General features: G+C 39.9%; 1 protein-coding gene across 2 annotated transcripts in view; it reads right to left on the bottom strand.

The window, feature by feature from the left end:
* The window catches only part of LOC119422430 (bromodomain-containing protein 4), a 26807-nt gene extending 4407 nt beyond the window's left edge, over window positions 1–22400 (bottom strand). The window contains exons 1-17 of one of the 2 annotated variants that reach the window (XM_037689802.1): window positions 22310–22400; window positions 19821–19889; window positions 13452–13692; window positions 13262–13354; window positions 12640–12777; window positions 10777–10909; window positions 9923–10332; window positions 9471–9842; window positions 9163–9291; window positions 7761–7982; window positions 7422–7645; window positions 7245–7345; window positions 6878–7123; window positions 4712–4807; window positions 4224–4589; window positions 2411–3007; window positions 1104–1204 (exon numbers count right to left, since the gene is read on the bottom strand). In XM_037689802.1, the coding sequence (XP_037545730.1) occupies window positions 1104–1204; window positions 2411–3007; window positions 4224–4589; window positions 4712–4807; window positions 6878–7123; window positions 7245–7345; window positions 7422–7645; window positions 7761–7982; window positions 9163–9291; window positions 9471–9842; window positions 9923–10332; window positions 10777–10909; window positions 12640–12777; window positions 13262–13354; window positions 13452–13580 (3357 nt within the window). In that variant the 5' untranslated portion in view covers window positions 13581–13692; window positions 19821–19889; window positions 22310–22400. Of the gene's footprint in view, window positions 1–1103; window positions 1205–2410; window positions 3008–4223; window positions 4590–4711; window positions 4808–6877; window positions 7124–7244; window positions 7346–7421; window positions 7646–7760; window positions 7983–9162; window positions 9292–9470; window positions 9843–9922; window positions 10333–10776; window positions 10910–12639; window positions 12778–13261; window positions 13355–13451; window positions 13693–19820; window positions 19973–22309 lie in introns of both variants that reach the window. The other variant, XM_037689801.1, reaches the window with a different exon arrangement.
* Between the last annotated feature and the right edge of the window lie 732 nt (window positions 22401–23132).

The raw sequence follows: 23132 nt of genomic DNA, 5'->3' as shown, positions 1-23132 counted from the left end.
TCAGTGGTGTGTTATTTTCGTTCAGTCCGGAGAAGGCAGTCTGATTTCGGTCAGCCCCGCTCAGTCTGCCCATCTCGGAGGAGGGGCAGACTGAGCGGGGCTGACCAAAATCAGACTGCCTTCTCCGGACTGAACGAAAATAACACACCACTGAAGCCCCGGAGCTCGAATGTCCATCGTAAAACTAACTTTACCACGGTTTAATGTGGCGCTATGGCTCTGCAGACATTGCACGTTGCTGTCTTGTTTTGTGGTGTTTCTAGTGTAAAATACTTCCACACAGCGGACATGTTTAGATGAAAAGGTGGTTAGCTGTTAGCCACAGTGCTACTGCATGTTGTAGCTGGCTGCAAACTATGAAATGGATTTCCTGAATGTGAGGCGGGTCTTTTTACTCTGGGTTCATGAGACACGCGTTCGTTCAGGAAATCCATTTCATAGTTTGAAGCCAAAGTGCAGAGCAGCTGGCAGGGAATCACATGTGGAGACGTTTTACTTGGAGGCAGACATGCATCATGGATCGGAAATCTCTGCAGGTTGGATCGGAAAAATCCGATACGTAAATTATGCTGGTATTGGAGCCCGATACAGATACTGGATCGGCCCCATCCCTAGTTCTTGTACCTAACCATGACAGCATATCATGCAGTTTGTGCTTAATAAAGTGCACATTTTAAGCATAAAACAAAAAACTATTTACAGCAGATGAAGTTTCTGAAACTCGTCTTTAAGAAATGGAAAAATCAATCAGTTAATTCACTGACTGCCAAGTTTTCAGCTGTGCTGCCATTGGCATTTCTTTTAGAGTCAACTAAATAAGAACAAATTTGTCTTTACATCCAAGGATCTAATTTAAAACAAGTTTGGTTTTTTTACTGGTTTGTTATATGTTCACTAAACCAGTTCGTCTCTTGAGTTGAAGAGGCTTTTATGCCAGAATGATTCGTATGTCAAAGTGATGTAACAAAGTTAAAAAAAAAAAAAGAGAAAAAAATTTGAAAGCCTCGAGAAATATTGATCAAAAACACTTACAGAACTATACTCTGGCTGCAGCATGTACTCAACACATGCATGCAGTACTCTGACATTTACAAATTGCTTACATGCTTCTTGGTCTGTGAGGGTGACTGCTGTGCCATCGTATGGAACTGAGGCATCTGAGGAGAATGCACCATCAGAGGAGAGGGGCATTCATGGAGGGAACCTGGAAAAATAGAAGACAAGATGTTGCAATGCACCACAACTCAACCTAAAGCCTGCAAATGAGCCATAGATCTCCACTGCATGGCCACATGCAAGTACACCACCCATGCTTTATAATAGTACTTGTACACAGAGGTCAATCATTAACAGAATTTTATGTTTTAAAATTTTACACAACTTGAAGCATAATTGCCACAACACTGTAATACTTGATTTTGTTTCTAAAGCAGTAGCATTTGTTTAATACATCTAGGATTTTGAAAAACCTGCCAGTTTTTTCTTAATTTTCTCCACATGGACCCTGGATGTAGAACAGTTTGTAGAAAGATTTTTGTCTGGTGTTTTAATTGCCAACTAATGAATTAAAGGGCACAGTGACGAAATGCGGTAAAACTTGTGGTTAGTAGTCTTGAGAACGCGTTGTGTTTAATTACAGTTTTAGGTTGTAAAACTGACTATTGTGCTGCATGTATTGCAGGTATCTTTGAGACAACGCTACCCCTTTCAAGGATTCAAGGTTCTTTATTTGTCATTCCACATGTGGTGGAACGAAATTGTGTACACAGGGTCCCAGTTACATCCAACAATAAATTTTAAAAGAAAAACAGTAATAAGATCTAAGACATAAACTAAGAAAATTTTAATAAAAATACACTAAGCACTAACAGCATAAAAACAATACACCGAACAGCAGCACGAACATGAGTCTGTGTGAGCAGATGAGTACGCATGAAAACAGCAACCTGAAACAGATCAGCAGCAACATGATGCAATTTTTTCACAGTGATTATCCTGGTTAGATATTCATGAGTCTAACAGCCTCAGGGTAGAAGCTGTTCCTCAGTCTAGTGGTTCTACACTTAATGCTCCTCAACCTCCTTCCTGAGGGGAGCAGGGCAGAAAGTGTGTGCTGGGTGAGTGGGGTCCTTCATGATGCAGGTGGCTCTCTTCCTGCATCTGGAGGTGTAGATGTCTGTGATGGTTGGGAGGTTGACTCCAAAATTCAGATTCCTCCTTTACATTATTATATATAAAGTGCAGTCCAGCTGCTTAAAGGAACATGCATTTGAGAGACAACCATATCCCAAGTTCATCAATCAGCATTTTTCTTGGCAGCTACAGCCCATTTCATTAATAGAAGGCAGGCCCAGTTAAACACAAAAAGCAGCTAGTTGAAATAAAATTAAATTATGAGGAAAAAACTTACCTGCAGATGAGAAGGGCTCTACTTTAATTTGTGGGGATGGTTGCTGATGATGTAACTGTTGTAACTTCTGCTGCAGGGTCACACCCTTCTGTTGCTGTGACAATGACGTTTGTGTGTGTAGAAACGATAGCGGGATTTGGCCTGGGATGTGTCTCTGCATCAGGGCAGGGGTGCTTGTCGTCATAACCTGCGCATGCATTGGAGGTACCAGCTGGGGTGCAACCTGCCCGGGGGAGTGGGTGTGCAGCGGCTGCGACTGAGTGGGGGGTCTTGGCTGAAGTGACTGCAGGAGGGTGTGGACTTGACTGAGCGGCAGTATGTCAGAATTATTGTTTGCTGGCTCTTCATCATCCTCCAGCAGGGCTTGGGGAGGCTGAGCTGAAAGAGTACCCAGGATGCCATGTGACGGAGGTGATGGAGCCCGCGGTCGAGGGACGGGCTGCGGAAGGTTGATGGGAAGCGTGGGCTGAAGTTGCGTTGAAGATGACGGTGGCATGGAGGGAAGCGAAGATGGAGGAGGCTGTGAATGTTTGGGCGGAAGCGGTGCGGCGCGGTTGCTAGGTCTTGATGGTTGCTGGGGAAGAGCATTGTGGATCGCTGCAAAAAGGAAAGAGACGAAAATGAAAAGATGATTGAAAACAGGAAAAGCACAAGATCAAGTATGTTTTCTTTACTCTTAAATGTAAAATCCAGAAAGCAGTTTTCTGCAGGTGAAACAAATGTATTCAAAACATGGCAGGAAGAAATGTCCTTCAATAGAATTTTTAAAAACAAAATCTTTAGTTATTGATATTCTATCTAGCAAGACAGAACTTTTCTAGAGCAAAGGACAGAAAAACAAGTTACCATATTTTTCAGCTTATAAGTCATGTTTTTTTTTGCATAATTTGCATGCTCTGTGACTTATTTATGGATTTTTTTTTCCCATATTTATAAATCAATTTTTGGCTGAGATAATATGACTTGTTTGCATTCATTCTGACTGAAAAATACTGAACACTACTCTAAAAAAAGTTAAATCTGGTCCTCTGGACATTCAAAAAAATGTTTTTTTTGAATGTCCAGAGGACCAGATTTAACTTTTTAGATTTTTCTACCTGGATTATTGAGCATGCATCAGGATATTGAACACTACTATTTTCAGCCACTAGATGGCACTCGAGTAGTATGGCATGCCATTGTATCATGTAATAGGTAAAAGTGGCTATTAATGACACAATCAGCTTCATTTTGCTGCGCCGTCCCGGTGAAAAGCAGCTAATTTGACCACTGAAGTGCATTTATTAAGTAAAAGTTCAACTGACACACCTTTTCTCTAAAGTCTACCAAAAAATTGTTTTGGTGCTTTTCTTGTGAAATTTCAAAGAAATGCACAGCGAGTCCTCCCATGCACGTTCCTACTTCAGCTTTTCATCAAGCTTTTGAAATTAAGCTGATTTGACCATCAAAGTGCATTTATTAAGATAGACTGAGACACACTTTTGCTATAATTTCGAGCAAACAAATAATTGTTTTTAAGTGTTAATCTTGTTAAATTCTTGCTAAAGTCCTCCTGTGCACGCTCCCACAACCGCCATTTGGCATCCAGTTGATTTTTGGCACACCACCGGCCTATGTTTCCGGGTTGTCAGCGGTGACGCATAATAGATGCGACTTATGGAGCGATGTGACATATTTATGGATTTTTCCACTTTAATAGACATATTTGGACTGATGCGACGTGTACGACAGAATATACAATAATTAATAGAAACAAAAGTATTAACTCGCCTACATTAATGCATTTTCTGAACTGCAGCTCCAGTAAACCTACCTGGGGAAGGTACAATGGGATGTTGGTTAAGGAAGGGGTGCGTGTCCGTCGGCATCTGGTTGGTAGGCATGTTTGCGTTGAGAAGGCCGGAGGAAACAAGAGCAGCAGCAGGGGTTATGGGTGCACTAGACTCTGCGTTGGACTGCACCAGGTGGGGGGTCATGAAGTGGTCAAGAGGATCAAATCCTGGGGCCATTAACTGGGAGGAATCTAGAGTGGGGACAAATTGTGGCTTTGACTGGACCAACTGAGGCTGAGTTTGAGGAGCAGCAGCGACTGGGCCCGCTCCACTACTGACGGGCTGGAGGAGCGGTCTTTTTGTGTCCTTGTTGGCTAAGATTTTCTTCTGTTGCTTGGGAACCAGCCCTGTAGACAGAAAGAAGGAATAAGCCCTGAAGATCTGTGATATTACAAAATACACACTAATGTATTGAAGCTGCTGGTTTACTACACATGAGCTGGTGCTCAGAGGTGAGTGTGAACATTACCATTCTCAGAGTCTTCACTATCGGAGGAGTCACTGCTTTCTGACGATGAGGATCCTGTCTTCATCTTTGTCACAGTTGTCATTTCCAGAGACTTCTCTACAAGAGTCAACAAAATAAATAAAAAAACTCTCAATTCAATAATAACGTTACTTTAATAATAACCACATCACTTAAAGACAATAGAGTCAATGAGGGACATGATCCTTGACAATCAATCAGTCAATGACAGTCAACATCCTTTTCATGACACCCTACAAAGGAAGCAAAGCTCCATTTCTAACAGACACGTTTAGCTGCGCTGACACAGAGAACGCTACAGGAAAATACTCCTTCCATTTGTAATTTCACTTTTTAACTGCTAACTCTTAACAAATGAACACGAGTAAACTAACACTTGTACACAACTACTGCAAAAATGCACAGTATACTTTACCATCATTACACAGTGCTACTGTCAATTTGTAAATTATGTACATCTTTTTATTTAGCCATACAGGACCTTTGTATTAGGACTGGGAGACAGCGACAAAAAAAAAAAAAATTAAGAGATGCACGATATTGGATTTTTGGCCGATATGTTAAAACTTGTTTGGCCGATAACCGAAAACCAATAGATATTTTTTTCCCTAGACCTATTTACAGAGACTACACAGCTTTCTTTGAAGTGGAATTAAAATACTACATTATTCTGCATGGTGTTTGTCCATTTGGCTTGCTACCAAATGCAAATGCCAAAAAGGAGGCTGCAAATGATGTGACACTATATAAATATATAATATATATATATAAAACATTGCCTTTTATATCGGTGAGTTATTTTGATGGAATGGCTGATGTCTGATATTTAACTTTATCGCTAATATTGGCCTAGAAACGATACCATGCCATGTCATGCATCCCTAAAAAAAATACATATTTGTATACAATATAACTTGAGAGTATATAGTTTATATCAGTATAGCCTATGTTGCATTATAATGACACTATTAGATCTGCCAGTTGGCCTTTCTATTCTCCCCATTTGTCTGTGCACAAACTCTTCACACTGCCAGCCGGTACAGCCTCTCACCCTCACCAGACATAATTACTCTTCTCCCACGTTTCACCAGGAAACTTGCAGTCAGCGACAAACACATATATGATATATTCCGTTGTGGATAACACAAAGGAATAACAAAAAGGAGTTAGACTCAATTATTTGGAGATGCTTAAGATTGAAAGTGTCAGATGAGCAGCAGAATAATGGATTCTGAAGAGAATGCCGAAAACATGTGCAGCAGGTGACAATGTTTGAGTTGTCTCTATGGGGCTCTGTAAAGGACTTGTGACCAGCCCAAGATGTAGCTCGCCTCTTGCACAGTGACTGATGGATACAGGCACCAGTAACCCCAGCAACCCAGAAAGGAAGAAGCGGGTGGGCAGATGGCTGGATGGTCTTTCACTACACTGTATTATTACATTAGCTGACAAAATGATAGTTAATGTATTTCATTTAAATATTAGGGATGCTTTATCATCATTTTAAAAGACTAGTATAGTCACTTAAATTACCAATAAATCTTTAACGCCTTACTTAAAATTAGTACAAGATTTCTATCAAGTTAGAAGCCTGTAAATACTGTGGAATATCCCAATTTAACATGTGATATGGGTTTTAAATTACCTGTAATAATAAGTCAAATAAAATAAATAAAAATTAGCTTTGTTCCACCAGCTCTAAAAAAAAACTGAATAAAAACAGGAAGCAGAGTTTGTGGATTCTACATCTATCCAAGCATACGGACCCATTCCTATTTCTGTGCAAGAACTTCAATTGTAGTGAAGATTTTGAATTAAATTATGAAATAATAAATTGTTCTGTGTACACGTTCCCTTACAAGGTACTTTCTCTTGTGAACCCTTTCAAACAAGCCATAAATGTCGATGTCTGTGTTTAGTTTATTGTGAAAATTGTACTTTCATAATTTTAATGTTAAGCTTGTTAACGTAAGCCTGCAGTTGGACATGTACTGGATCTGTCTGAAATATCACTTGATCCTGTGTTGTTGTGGTCATTAATATGTAAGGATGTATTTAGTCGATTTCCAGAATTTGTCTGACAGATTAAATTTAAGACGTGTAGGAGGATTTAAATGACATTCAGCAAGACTTCAGCAAAAAGCCTACCTGATGGTTTTTTCTTCTTTTTGAGGCAGCTACAGACGTATTTTTCTAACTCTCTCAGCGTGGAGGGCTTCAGTGTCTCAAAGTCGATCTCGATCTCGTCTGGATTAGAGTTCTTCAGTGAAGGCTCACGCGTTTGGATTATGTGCACAACCCTGCCCAGTTTGTCACCGGGCAACTTGTTTATGTCGAGGCTCAGCTGGCGCTTCTCCTCGTACGACATCGGCTTGCATTTGTCAGTGCTCAATTCTGGAGAGACAAATGTTGCAGGAAGTTTGAGACAGGGTTTTAATAAATAAATAGCTTTATCTCAGCAATTCAAAGATAAAATCTAATTATATATAATAAGTCTGTTTTTTGGTAAACATACCTGGGTCGTCCTCTGCTTCAAGAGAAGCTGAAGGGACGAGAGAGACCGGGCCTGTCTGAGGAGGCACAGCTGGGTGGCTGTTTTTATTTCCTTCTTTTTTACTGTGATGGGAAATGAATAATTTAGCTCCAGTTCATGCAGCAACATCAGGTTGTTTTTTACTTAAGGTAATCTTACCCATTTTTTTTCTTGTCCTTCTTTGCCACAACAGGATCTTTGCTGCTCTTGTTTTTCTTAGAAATCTGAAGCACTGCAAGAGGAGAGGTCTCTGCAGATTCCTCTGTTCCCATCTTCTTCTTGTGCTTTTCTTTTTTCTTCTCCTTTTTGTCTCTCTCTTTCTTTTTGGGCTTGGTGGCCTGCGGCTGGGACAGTGCTGCCAGCTGCTCATGGACAGCTTTAAGCTAGAGGTACCATACACACAGAAGAGGCCTTAAAATCAACATTACCTGTGAATTACCTCTCCGTGTTCCACCAATCACTCAAAGGCCCCACTCCCTCTAATTTTAACGTTCTAACCTGTTCCTGCAACTCAGCCAATCGCTGTTGTCTTTCTTGCTCTGAGTCTCCTCTTGAGCACTCTGAATCAGAAGAACTAGAGCTGTCCTCTTCTGAAACAGCAGTCGGGGGTGGGGCTTGTCGAGTAGAGGGTGCAGAGTGGAGGACTGATGATGGTGTAGGAGCTGGTGCAGACTCCTCCGAATCATCAGGCATTTTGGCGAAACGCTTCTCAAATACATCCTGTGAGATGGGAGGAAGGACAAATTATGAGCTCGACTGGAATAGGAAATGTACTTTGTATATGTTTATAACTCCAAATTGCATGCATTGCTCCGAGGCACCACGACATGTGGGCATGGCTGCGAGTCATATGCATAAAATAGCATGTGCTAAAAACATTTAACAATTTGACTATGGGTCAAAGAAGCAGGTGTTCAAGAAACAAGGATCTTAGTGTCAACTTATTTCCTTTAGTCAAACATGATGAAGCAACAATTTTGGCAGGGGAGTTGATCTGTGACCATCAATCTTATACTAAGAACATTAGACGATGTGTCCCTGTCTTCTCTAATTGTTGGAAACTGAAGCTAGAAGGACACAGAAGGTGCTGCCAGGTTGTAGTTAGGCACTAAAGTTCTGCGTTTTAGGAATGTGGGGCTTTAGATTTTGTTTATTCCCACACACACACACACAAATATGGTGTTGTATTAACTTTATTTCAACCATGAAATAACAGATTACAGCTAAGCCTATTAGACAACTTATTGATAATATAATTCATTTTCTTGTGAACTTGCAAACTCATGCTCAAGACATTAACCTTAAGCATAATACAGACAAAACAAAGGTTTGGCTACAGGTAGACCTGTCACGATAACTAATTTTGCCGAGTGATTAATTGCCTCGGAAATTATTGCGATAAATGATAATATTGTTTGAAATTTGACAATAATTAGTAATTACTGTCAAATTTAAAAAGAAATGTGGGTTAATTTTTGTGTGTAGTAACGTTTTTGACCACTGGATGGCAGCATAAGACAGTTTGAACAATCCAAAAATGCAATTTTGGATCGTTAAAACAGATTTTAAAGAGAAAAGAGAAAAGGAGGGGTCAGTGAAGAGCACTGGAGTTGAGCCTTTTGTCATCCAGTGTCTTCAGTAGAAAGAGAGACATGAAGAAACGATAAAGCCGATAAATAAAAATGAGGTTGATTATCTTCATTTATCATGCAATTAATTGATTTGCTATTTATCGCGACAGGCCTAGCTACAGGACTTCATAAAAGTCCCGAATGATCCAAACTCAGTAGCAATGCTGTTATGATCAGAGTCTGACACACAGGTTTCAGAGGTTTTGGTCATGCCAAGTACAGAATGTCAGCTGTTGTATGCATAACTGTGTGCAAAATGAGCATTTTACCTGTAGTTTCCGTGCCATGGAAACTACATCGTGGTCTGGAGGATTGTACTTGTAACAGTTTGAGAACATCAACCTGACATCTGCTGCAAATTCCTGTGCGTCTCTGTACTGTCTGTTGTCCACGTTTTTCTGAAGGAGGCAAACAAATCATTTGCAATGATCAAAATCTTGTAAGCTTTAATACAAACCTATTATTTATATAGCAACCCAATCAAGTTTATTTCCTTAATCTGTTGTATTAACTACTATCTGCTTCACTTCAAAAACATAGGTTTACACATACTGGCCACGCATTCTTATAAATTCACCTTGATGGTGCTGAGATCCATGGGGTGCTTAATGATGTCATGGTAGTCGTGTAGGCCCAGAGTTTTCGCATCAACAGGTTTGTAAAAAGGCCAGGCATACCCAATGTGTTTCTTTGACAGCATTTCTCTAAGGAGGCGTGCACAGAAACGCATTGGTTCCTGACGCTTCGATGCTACTGGTCCTCCCGTCTCCAGGCCTCCTACCAGATGATGCTGAGAGTCTGGCTGTGAGGACTCTCTTTTGGGTTGCTTTAACGGGCGAGCACTTTCTCGGCGAGGCCGGGTTACCTCAGATATGGGAGGCGATTCACTTAGCTGGTCATTAGCTGTGGGTGTTGTGGTGTCTGCTTTTCTTTTCTGGCTCTTTTTCTGCTGTTGGAATGTGAGACATTTAAGGTCAAAAACTGAAGATCTGCTGGTGTCCACCAGAGTACATGTGGGTGTGTCCTTACCTTGATGAGAGCTGGGGAGCTCTGCGGCACGGGGGCAGGATGGAGGCCTGGGTGCGTCAAAGGAGGAGGAGGAACAGATGTCATGCCCTGGGCCAGGACATCTGGGGTAGAGATGGGGAATGAAGGTCCAAGATGTGAAGTATGGTTGGCGGGTGTAGGGGGCACACGTGGGGACTGAGTCTGAGTCAGAGGCTGGGGGAGTGGCTGAATGAGAGGTGGCTGGATGAGAGGCTGGGGAGGAGGCGGCTGGATAATAGGTTGTATAAGAGGCAGGGAAGGAGGCTGGGTAAGGGGGAGGGCCGGTGCGATGCGAGCCTGTGGAGTGTTGGATGGAGATGAAAAGCCTCGTGTGTGAGGGGTAGTAGAAGGAGAGGATGAGTCTTGGCCTGAATCTGACAAAGTGATCAGAGCTGGAAGAGAGGGCACAAAATTAGACCTCAAATGTGCACAAAGATGGAATATAAAAAAGGCACAACATTTTGTGCTAAAGTCTTGTTTTCACTTGTACAAATAAACCATTTTCAACAAAAACTAACAAACCTAAAAGGCTTTAAATAAATGTGGGTTTAACAATTATAATGTGCTTGTATTTACAAGTGTGGGTGGTGGGTTAGATTAGAGCTAATAAAACTTTTGCTGGAATAGATGCAAACTATTCCTTAAATTAATAGTCTTTCTGCTCCAGACCACCTAATATGAATTAATGGATGATTAATAGTCTTCTGCAGAACAGGAAGGAGTAATTCAACCATTGAATCAGGTGTGTTGTGGCAGAGAAACAAGCATGCAAGATAGTGACCCACAAGAAGATGCAAGACCCCTAGTCCAAATTGCCTTACAAAAAAAATCCTTACCTGTCTCTCGTCTGTTCCCACGACGACCCTTTGTAACCACAGCTATCTCCACCTCTTCCTGAGGCATTTCTGTAATCTTCTGGAGAAAAAGCTTTTCTAAGGCTTCAGCCATCAGGACAATATCCTCCCCAGGCTAAATGAACAAAAACACAAACAAACGTATTGACTAAAAAAAAACTAATTGTACTTTTAGCACTTTGTGCATTATCCTATTTTTTATTTTATTTTAATTAGCATAGACAAAGATCATTACAGTCAAAATCACCGCTATGTCCTGCAGCTACTAAATGTGATACAGAGGTGGTTTAACTCAACAAAACAGAAGTGTTTGCAAATGAAGTCACATAGCAGGAATACAAAAAAAATCCTGCACAGTCGTTCATGTTAGTCTTTATCCAACCAGTGGCCTCAAAATGTCCAGACACATTTTGCAAAAGCCTTCTAACGATTCTTTGGAGCATCTAGGACAAACTGTAGTTGTGACAACTGGATGTAAAACTTTCTGTGCGTGCACTTCAAAAAGCATTTCCTGAATACAACTGCCAGCCGAAATAATAATAATTTAAAAAATCTATCTATAAATGAACGAGAAAGCACATTTAAGAACGAAGCCATATCTTGAGCAATATAAATCTAACTCTGAACTCAAGACGATCTTCTTCAGATCATCTTCTAGCAATTTCCATAACTTTTTTTTTATAGCTCCAATAAAACTGTTTGACAACCAAATTAAATTGTTTAAGCCAATGAAGTCCACACATCGATTTTCTTTACTCGCGTCGCTGTACAGGGTCACGAGGAGCTGGTGCCTATCTCCAGCAAGGTGGGGTACACCCTGGACTGGTCGCAAGTCCATCACAGGACTACAGAGAGAGACAAGACAAACCACCATTCACACTCTCAGGCCAAAAGTGAAAATATTTCTAGTACACGTTACGACTGTGGTCATACACAGTTGTGTGTGGGTGTGTATCCCATTGGAGTGAATTAATGTCAAGCTGAAAGGCCACTGGCTGCCTGACAAGATGTGCTGCATAAAGACGAGCTGCGCAGGTGATGATGTGATTCCATTCCTTCTGCGCATCCTAACTAACCACACCGGACCCATGTGCCATGTCAGCCTAGATGGTTTGTAAATAGTTTTGTGAGAAGTTTGTAGGGGTGAGCTGCCATTTATTTCAAGATATTTCTCCTGTTTTTCTAAGTCCAGGAAGATGAGAAAATGATGTTTGATTTTTATTTCTGAACACAGGAAAGAGAATTAATAAAATAGTTAACTTTTTTTTTTTTTTTTGTTATTTTGTTTTATTTCCATTAAGGATGCTGGTAAGACTTAATTTTGTAAAATACTCAACCACCGTAAATTAATCACACATTTTTCTCTAAAAATGACCATCCTGTTACTGTGGCTGCTTGAGTTGTGCACAAGTTGGAACCACCGTTACTTTATGTCCCGCCCACTCCTAAACAGGCATAACGTATATTTGAAGATAAAAGTAAAGTAGATGACCATGTCTGATCAAAAAGTTTGAGGCTTTTTTTTTCTTCTTGTGTTATGGTTACCCAACATGAACCCTAGTGCAAACAACTTAACAACTGAAAAAGATAATTCACATGAAAAGCACATTGCACATTAAACACTTATAGCAACGTGAGCCTGCAGGTTGCAAATACAAGCACTTTGCTTGTACCGTTTTCACGTGCCCTGGTACGTCATCGTTTAGAGGCTGCACGTAATCACGGTCTGACAGCAAAAGTTTTTAGTCAACCAACAACTGTTAAAAATGAAATGTGGGAAAAATAATAGGACAAAGAATTCTTGTTCATGAAAGTCAAGTACTAACAATTTGTAGTTTGGCTCACCTTGTTGTAGATGTAGCAGTTTGTGAACATTGTGTTGAAGTCATGGATGCACTCCTGGGCATTCCAGTAGTAGTTGTTCTCTAGACGTTTCTTTATTGTGCCCATGTCCATAGGAGTTCTTATGATCTTATAGTAGTCCTAATAAAGAACGAGAACAGGCGAGCATCAAACAAATGTAACGTAGTGGACAAGTGTTTGACAGTATCACCCATTTTCAGATGAAAACGCTGATGTTACAGAACAGTGATTCATATGAAGCTTGTTGATTGTAGCATAAGGCAGGTTAATAAAACACAAAGTGCCAAACACATGAGATCTTTAGTATTAAGTACACAAAAATGGTTTCAGTAATTCTTCAGGTTTTGGATTAAAATTAAATTCTGTAAAAAACATGCATGTTAGATCGATTAGTAACTCTAAATTGTCCCTAGGTGTGAGTGAGTGTGTGAACGGAAAAGAGTTTGTAAAAATAATTTGTTTATTCCTGGGCAGCACATCGATCAGAACTACTCTACAATGTTTGCATATGAAATTTATTTGACAGGTCCTGCAGTATAAGTTGTGCGCTTTGTACTAATATAATTTAAATACAGATAGGTCAAAACAAGAACAAGTGATTTACAGGCAAATTGAGTTTGACTGCATCTACAGGTGCTTGGAAGGGCCATGCAAACTGATGTTTCCACAAAGTCTTCAACACCACTTTCAGCAGGTACTGGAAAAAAAAAAAAAAAAAGACGACCATGATTATACAAAGAAAATCAGTCAAACCGACGACAAATTACAAGCAACAAAAACTGAAATGAAGCTACCTGTAGCTGGTTGGTTTGTCGTTTGGGTCTTGAAGGGTTCCATGTTTCAGGGGGTGGGGGGTTGAACGGGAGCGGTGGTGTGGCCGAGGAAATGTTCTGACTGCTGCCTGCTTCCAGTCCGTCTCCCATCGCAGTGGTGGGTCGCAGTGACTGAGCAGACCGTTTTGGCAGATTTAACCTGGCCTGGGCAGGTTGGAGCGGGGGGACCCCCCTCAGGCCATCACACTCGTCTCGTGACCCTCTGAAAAGACGACCAGGAAAAGACAAGACCTCAGTGAATGTCTTTATGAGAAGCCAAATTGAAACTTGGCCAAACTATCTCTAACACAGTGTGAAACCATTTCTACGCCATGTTTCAATTGTTTCACTGAACCGTGTCCGTGTTCTGCTCTGATCTTTAGCATCCGATGCTTCAGTGTGCGACAGCAACATGAAGAAAACAAACGCCTCACATCCCAAAGAAAACATCCCACTGTTGGAAGCTGCTACAAATGTGAATCAAACTTTGCAGCTCGATTTGTTTCTCTCAGCGGGGACGCAATACCTCTGTAAACCAATTAAACTGATCTTTACATGCATTCTGGGCGAGTGGATCCCTTGAGGACATCAAACTATAGGACTGAAAGCACTACACTGCAATGAGGGTGCATTAAGATCCAACCACATTATTCTTGGACACTTGCAAACACTTTCAACAGATTTGTCCTAGACTACATCCAGGATATCAAGTAACACAACTTGACTACACCAGCAGAAGAGTTTCCACTATATTACTATATTATATTACTATATTCTATATGTACAGTTTTTCATTTTTATAAAAAAAAATTTACACAGTTGTATAATGTAACCACTTTTTTCCCCCCAACTGTACATTGTGTTGTGTGTGAATTATCATCATTGCGTGTTCCCATACAATGGACAGATTTGGGATCTGAATTCAACCAATCACATGAACCTAGATTATGTGTGTCAAACTCAAGGCCTGGGGGCCAAATGTGGCCCTCGTTGACATCTTATCCAGCCCCCAAGATGATATGTGAAAGGTAAAAATACTTCTATCTCTTGAATTTGTTCAGTAATCTTTAATTATGATGCTGAAAGCACAACAGAGAACATCAAATGAGACCAATTAAACTCTTGTTGAGAAACCTGTGACCAAGAAAAGATGCTGGGAATCTGATTAGAGTTAATGTAGTTTCTGAAATTGGCCCTTAGTTTGAAAAAGGTTTTAATTTTGGCCAACTTTTGCAAGGGAGTTTGACACCCACAGAGTAATTAAAGATTACCAGTATGTCTCTTGCTCAAGGACACTACAACGTATGGGCATTTTGGGGAACTGAACCTGTGACTTTCTAGCAACAGGTTGGTTGTCCTACAACTGCATCACAGCAAGTGAAAAGGGTCATATAGTTTAATTAATAAAGTTTCAACAATGAAAAAAATAAAGAAAATTTGTAAAATGTCATAAATAGACAATTTTCAACAAAAATATAACAAATCGTGTTTCAGCTCAATAAAACAAAGGTTTATTAAAGAGCTTAAAAATTTGTGTAAGATAGAATTATTCACATTTGCTTTATATACAAGTAGAGCACCATTTGTTCCCATTGTAAAATGGTAAACCAATGTCCCGTCGCTGAGCGATTTGGATAGTGAATGTTTGTAGTTCTGGACTAAAATTGATTCTCCTAAGTCACAAACAGGTTTCTCTTGAAAATGAATCCTTGTGACTCAATGAGACTAACCTGTATGAATATAGGTCGAATGAACTTGCCTTGGGAGGTTCATGTCTTCAGGGTTTTTGCCGACTGGGGGGTGGGTGTAGAAGACAAGCGGAGCACTATGTCTGTATTGCTCGGTTTGGGGTCTGACCCGAGCTGCTAATCTCTACTCCCCGTCCGGAAGTGGCGGAGCAGAGTGGGTGGGGTGGGGGGAGGAGAGATGTTGTAGGTGGGGTGTCCTCCATGGATAATGGTAGGAGAAACACTGGAATGCAAGTACCGGTAAACCTTAATGATTTTGGTGCAAGATATTCAAGATATTCAAGTGGGAAGGAGTTAAACTATTAGAATAGAAATGGGTTTTATTTATACATGCTTGTCTGAGGCAGAGCAGAGTGATGGATCCTTGCAAGTGGAGGTAGCAAAATTACTTGGCCACTACAGATTAATCTTCGGCCACCCCATTCATTTCAGGAAACTATACTTTTAAGCAATATAAAAACTAGAAAGCATAGTTTTCTCAAATAACTGGGGTGGCCTTCTTGGATTTTGACTTGGCAACTCAGTTTTTCCACAGTGCCCTTTCTTACACATAAATGCAGCCACGCACCAAAATGGAAGTTTGCACTTTGTTTATTTTTGAAGTTATCAAGCTCACAATGCTTACATATACAAACCGGATTCCAAAAAAGTTGGGACACTAAACAAATTGTGAATAAAAACTGAATGCAATTATGTGGAGGTGCCAACATCTAATATTTTATTCAGAATAGAACACAAATAATAATAATAATCATTTTATTTAAAAAGCGCCTTTCATGACACGCAAGGACACTACGATTAAGGAGAGAGAACAAAGTCTTTGAATTGCCAACATTGGAATTGATGATGTCAGAGAAGTAGCTGGATTTGGCTTGAGAAATACTGTCCTTATACTGGATGACGTGGTTGGCATAGAGTTCCTTGTGAATTGAAATCATAGATCAAAAGTTTAAACTGAGAGAATGTATAATTTTAAGGGAAAAATCTGTTGTTTCCAAATTTCATGGCGTCAACAAATTCCACAAAAGTTGGGACAAGTCCATTTTTACCACTGTGTGGCATCCCCCCTTCTTCTTACAACACTCAACAGACGTCTGGGGACAGAGGAGACCAGTTTCTCAAGTTTAGAAATAGGAATGCTCTCCCATTCATGTCTAATACAGGCCTCTAACTGTTCAATCGTCTTGGACCTTCTTTGTTGCACCTTCCTCTTTATGATGCGCCAAATGTTCTCTATAGGTGAAAGATCTGGACTGCAGGCTGGCCATTTCAGTACTCGGATCCTTCTCCTACGTAGCCATGATGTTGTGATTGCTGCAGAATGTGATCTGGCATTATCGTGTTGAAAAATGCAGGGTCTTCCCTGAAAGAGATGATGTCTAGATGGGAGCATATGTTGTTCTAGAACCTGAACATAGTTCTCTGCATTAATGGTGCCTTTCCAGACATGCAAGCTGCCCATGCCACAAGCGCTCATGCAACCCCATACCATCAGTGATGCAGGCTCCTGAACAGAGTGTTGATAACAACTTGGGCTATCCTTGTCCTCTCTGGTCCGGATGACATGGTGTCCCAGTGTTCCATAAAGAACTTCAAATCGTGACTCATCTGACCACAGAACAATCTTCCATTTTGCCACACTCCATTTTAAATGACCCCTGGCCCAGTGCAAACGTCTGAGCTTGTGGAGCTTGCTTAGAAATGGCTTCCTCTTTGCACTGTAGAGTTTCAGCTGGCAACGGCGGATGGCACGGTGGATTGTGTTCACTGACAATGCTTTCTGGAAGTATTCCTGAGCCCATTCTGTTATTTCCTTGACAGTGGCATTCCTGTTTGAGGTGCAGTGACGTTTAAGGGCCTGGAGATCACGAGCATCCAGTAGAGTTTTACGGCCTTGACCCTTACGCACAGCGATTGTTCCAGATTCTCTGAATCTTTTGATGATGTTATGCACGGTTGATGATGATAACTTAAAAGTCTTTGCTATTTTACGCTGAGTAACACCATTCTGGTATGGCTGCACTATCTTTCCGCGCAACAATGGTAGAATTGGTGATCCTCTTACCATCTTGGCTTCTGAGAGACACTGGCACTCTGAGAAGCTCTTTTTATACCCAATCATGTTGTCAATTGACCTAATTAGTGTTAATTGGTCTTCCAGCTGTTCGTTATATGCTCAATTTCCTTTTTCCAGCTACTTATTGCTACTTGTCCCAACTTTTTTGGGATTTGTTGACACTGTGAAATTTTGAATCAACATATTTTTCCTTTAAAATGTTACATTTACTCAGATTAAACTTTTGATCTGTCATCTATGTTATATTATGAATAAAATATTGACATTCGCCATCTCCACATCATTGCATTCAGTTTTTATTCACAATTTGTTTAGTGTCCCAATTTTTTTGGAATCCGGTTTGTATAACATACATAGCAGCTGCCATCTTTAATTTTGACATGGCAGCCCAATTTTGGGACTCTTTTTATTACACCTTGGTGCATCCACATACCAAAATGGAAGTCGGTACCTCATTTATTGGGGAGAGCCTGAAAGCAGCCACCTATTATTACCCACCTGAAAAGCGTCTTGTTCTTCTATTAAATTTAATGCAACCCTGTGGAAGTCAGTAGAAAGAGACGAAAAATATTTTGAGTCTCGATTTATTCTCTGTCTTCCAACATCAAACTCAGAAAAAACAAATGATTTACAACCATTGATCTGCTCTTTTTATATTCTGTCCCTTTCACAATAAGAGCATATTCTGACGTGAAATCCGCCACAACCCGAACCGCAATGTGTACCTCCACAAATTTTATATCAATATGACCAGCACCGTGATGTGTGCTATCACTTTTATTGGCATTTCGAGTTAACATGGCAACGTAATTTGCAAACAAAGAGGTCATTTTTCTCATTGAAAAACACTGACAGAACTCTTCACAGCCTCTAACAGCCACAATGAGGTCACGACCTTGAGGAGAGAGGTCTCTGACTAAAACTCAGTATGTCGTCAAAAAAACTCTTCCTACCACCACGTCTTTCATGATACACATACATATTATGTATTATGTATCAAAACATGGGCATTTTTATCATCTAAATTATGCACCAACTGACAGACGGTATTTTCGATTCCCTCTCTTCGTGACGAGGACAATAAAAGTGCATCACATGCAATTTTAAAAATCACTTTATAGACTCCATTTAATGCAGAGTAAATTGATTGTATAATAAATGTGTCCAATATGACAAACCAATGATGATAATCAGGACAAAGAAGTCTCAAATTTGCTAATTTCTAGAAGAAAAAAAAAATTAACTGGAGGATCTGCTGAACAACTTCCAGCTGCTGCAACAAGGGTTAACAGGCATGTACTGAGGTTTAATCATGTTCTATAAAAGCATCACCTAAAAAGAAATAAGTTTGGTTTTTTTCTAGAGGTAAATCCACTTTAGGATCTAGAGATCTAGAGACAATCACTAATCACAAACAACAAGTCCAGCTACAGGCAGGATGTGGAACACCTGGAGAGCTGGTGCAGGAAGAACAACCTTCACATCAATGTGAAGAAAACAAAGAAGATGGTCGTGTACTTCAGACATAACATACATACATACCCCCCAAACAAAGGAGGATCTGCAGTGGAAGTGGTCTCCAGCTACAAGTGCTTGGGTGTGCACCTGAATGACAACCTCAGCTGGGACAACAACACCACCAGCCTGATCAAGAAAGCTCATCAGAGACTCTACTTCCTCAGGTGGCTGAGGCGAGCTGGTCTGGGAAGCTCAGTCCTCACCTCCTTCTACAGGTGTGCAGTGGAGAGCATCCTGTGCTCCAGCATCAACGTGTGGCATGGAGGCTGCACAGCTGCAGAAAGAAAAGCTTTGCAGAGAGTGGTGAAGGCTGCACAGAAATCTGTTGGAATCAGCCTCCCCACCATCACAGACATCTACACCTCCAGATGCAGGAAGAGAGACACATGCATCATGAAGGACCCCACTCACCCAGCACACACACTTTTCACCCAACTCCCCTCAGGCAGGAGGTTGAGGAGCATTAAATGTAGAACCACTAGACTGAGGAACAACTTCTACCCCAAAGCTGTTATAGACTCATGAATCTCTAATTAAGATTATCACTGTGAAAAAAATCACTGCAGTGCCACTTGATTGTTGAAATGTGTTGCTGACTATCCATGCTGCTGATTTATTTCACGCTGCTGTGTCCATGCATACTCATCTGCTCACACAGACTCATGTTCATGCTGCTGTTCAGCATATTGTTTTTGTCCTACTAGTGCTTAGCGCATTGTTAAACATTTTTCTTAGTTCCTATCTTAGATCTTATTACTGTTTTTCTTTACAATTTATACTTTTGTGGGATGTAACTGGAACCCTATGTACATAATTTCGTTCCATCACATGTACCGCATGTGGTGCGAATGACAAAGAAAGCTTGACTTTAAACCGATGCTCAATGGGTAACTTCTGCTCAATTTTCAACCACAAGTAAAATGTTGTCTCTAACTTGTATAGAATGTAAAAACCTTGTATATGCTTAAACTGATGCTTAGAGTAGCAAATATGTTTTTAGAAACTTACATGTTTGATGTTGTGCCACTGTGGTCTTAATCCACTTGTGTGATCATATCTTCGTAAGGTGGCAGTTTTCTGAGGTAACAAGGAATGTTTGTCTGTGAGATGCTGCAGGGCAAGGAAACCACAACACAGGGACAGAAAGTTGAGCGTCTCACCTTTGAAAAAAGCAAATAAATGAGTATCAATAACATGTCAAAACAGGTTGATTCCAACTAACACTAAAATGAGCTAAAAGGTCAATGTTTGTTCAGCCAACATGGACACAGAGCAAGTGGCTCCTTTACACAATAACACAGGTCTTTGTGTTTTTTATATGTAAATGGACTTTATTTATATAGCGGCTTTCTATCTTATCAAGACACTCAAAGTGCTTTACACTACAATCTGTGCCCTCGTTCACCCACTCATACAGCACTCTACTAGAGCTCTACCAAGCTAATTGAACAAATCATTCTAAAAGAGACTAATCAGAGCTTTATCACATTCATACACTGATGGGACACACATCAGAGGCAATGAAAGGTTCAGTGCCTTGCCCAGGGACACTTCAGCATGTGACTACTGGTGGATTCGAACCCCAACTCTTGCATTGGAGGACGACTGATCTAACCACTCAGCCACAGCCGCCTGTATGTTTTAATCAAAATGCAGTGTTGTACATGAGTAATCACTTCTTTATATATTCTGTCCAGGCCTGGCACTAATCCACGTTTGTGCCTAAAAAATAAGTAAACCCTATATATTATATTCTTCACCTGTTCATTTTTGTACAACTTTCAGTTAACAACTCTTTTGAAATCACGCTTACAATAAAATACAAAATTATGTCAGTCAAAATGTTCTCTAGCAATGTCAAAGATTCAAGTAAATCAGTGAAAACAAAGAGTCTTTGTAAAAATGTTTTAACTTAAATGAGTTCTTTGTTAAGTTGTCAGACATATACAAATACAACACTGGTTTAATACTTGAGTTTAGAAGACCCTTTATGCCTGAATGATGTGCAGATTGGAGTATGTGGTTTTACAACAAACTAAAAGAAGGGTTAATTTCTGATCAGAAAATTAGCAAAAAGCAGCCAAAGTCCAAAGGAAAACTTTGGAAAACCTTTAGAAAGCTTAAAGAACAATTGCTCAATACTAAGATTACAAGAAAGTGTGGTTCCTTGGAAGCTAAAAGTAATAAAGGAAGGACTTTTGAGCACATATAGATTTACACTAGATTGTCAGTAGCAGATTATTTTAGTCCTGTTAAATGCATAAAAGGTCTTAACTGATTAAACATGTCTAACAATTTTTTTGTTTCAATTCTATAATCCACATTTTAAAATAAAAATATGTACCGGTAATAGCAATATATGATAAAGAAGTCTTTGACTGCAGAGGAAAACTTGAAATAAATTATCAGTCATTCTTTGTATTCCAACTTTACTCAGGAAAAAAAAAACAACTAGAATTGTAGATTTATGTGGTTTTAAAGCTACAGTATCAAACTACCTTACCAAACTATATTGGCATATATAAAAAAACAAATATACACTAAATATTATTCAGTCAAGAATCAAGTCAGGAAGATCATGAATACTGTACTAGACTGTAATGTCACAAACACTATTTACAGTTTGGCTACCAAAGCTCTTCTGTAAATTAATTAATGATATAATCGTACTCTGCGTTTATCGCCTATTAAAATCAATATGTGGACAAAGTTAAAATACTGTAGCGCAAAAACAAATAAGCTGAATTTAAAAGAAGTCGTGGCCAACACGAAATCATCAATTTGACTATACAACCCGTTTAGTTTGCTAATATAATTTCATAATTGTAAACTTAGACATTTTTATGTTACTTAATATAAACAACAAATCCAGGAAGAGCCATAATAATATTTAGTTTTCTCTACAACTTTACCTGCTAACCTTTCGTGCCAGTAGACCGCCATGTTCACTGTGAAGAAGTGACAGCTCCGCACGTAAACAATGTTTCAGAATACGACTTTGACCAGACTGATATTCTCGAAACAACGTACGCACCGCTTCACATGAGTTTCTGCGCCATCGCGCGTAAGCTACGCAGTCAATCGGACGTAACTTATGTCACGAATACGGCCTACGGGGCTACAAACAAACAGCCTAGCAGCTAACTGGCTATCATGGTACGGACCTGCAGCTAACATGCACAATGACAGTTATGATATCCACTGACACTAAAGCTACCCTTATAGACGTAACTATAAAAAGAAGATATAACATTGAATGTGCATGAGGACATCTAACCGCGCAGAATTAAAAAATAAAACATCATATATCTCGTGTACCCGAACCGGCGCAAGGCCTGCGAGGGCAGCTCATGCTCCGCTTTCCGAAGCGCTCACTGACAGCCCTAAAAATACAGCAACGGTAACCATAATAAACCTTCCACCCGTTCCCTACGGTTGTATGTTTCTCTTTCATAACGTACTGTCATCGACACAAAGACATTTACAGCTATTTTTACCTTGTTTAGTCGCTTGTCAGCTCTCGCAGCTCTTCCTCGCCCAAATCCAGAACAAACAGTCCCGAGCTACGTCAACGACGTCAGACGCAAGGGGGCGGACTGAGGGTGCGTCATCCGAAACGTCATCATCTACCGTTACTCCCCCTCCCACGGGTGAGCTCATGCAATACCAAGTAATTGTTTCAGCCAGAAAACAAGTTGGTGTTGTTTTAATTAGAAATGATAAAAAATATAAAAATTAAAAATAAAAATAATGATAATAATAAAATACACAAAAAAGCAAAGGTATAAAAACCAAAATAAAAAAACACTCCTATAAGCGAAATACATTTGGAGTTACCTGTGATGCTCACTTTAGTAAAACACATTCAATAACTAAAAATATAACCAAGCATTAAATAGAAAGCAAGAAACAGGGGGAAAAGATTAGTTCTGTCATCACATAGAAATGTTTCTTTGACTGCAGTAACAAGAAAAGGACAGCCATGGATAGTGACCTAGAAACATATGCAAAAATTGAAGACACAGGCATTCATTTAGAAAACAGACCTGCTCCACTTTTGCAAGATCCACTTCCAAAAAGAAAGAAAAGTGCAGAACAACGTCATATAGGAAAAGGTTTGTTTTTTTAAAAAGGCTAACAACTGGACTGCAAACTGATAGGCAACGGGGCTGTGAGTGATTTAAAATACTTCTGCAGTGTAAAGAAACACACAAAAGTTCTGAGTTTTTCTAAATATATAGTGTCTGATATCTCACAGAAAATTGTGAAAATTGTTGCTGAATATCCAACAGTGAAATCTTTCTTACATACAGGAGCTCT

The sequence above is a fragment of the Nematolebias whitei genome, chromosome 16 (assembly GCF_014905685.2).
Source record: "Nematolebias whitei isolate Nwh7 chromosome 16, NemWhi1, whole genome shotgun sequence".
Lineage (NCBI taxonomy): Eukaryota > Metazoa > Chordata > Actinopteri > Cyprinodontiformes > Rivulidae > Nematolebias > Nematolebias whitei.
Note: the sequence above shows the minus strand (reverse complement) of the source record. Positions and strands in the feature narration are given on the sequence as shown.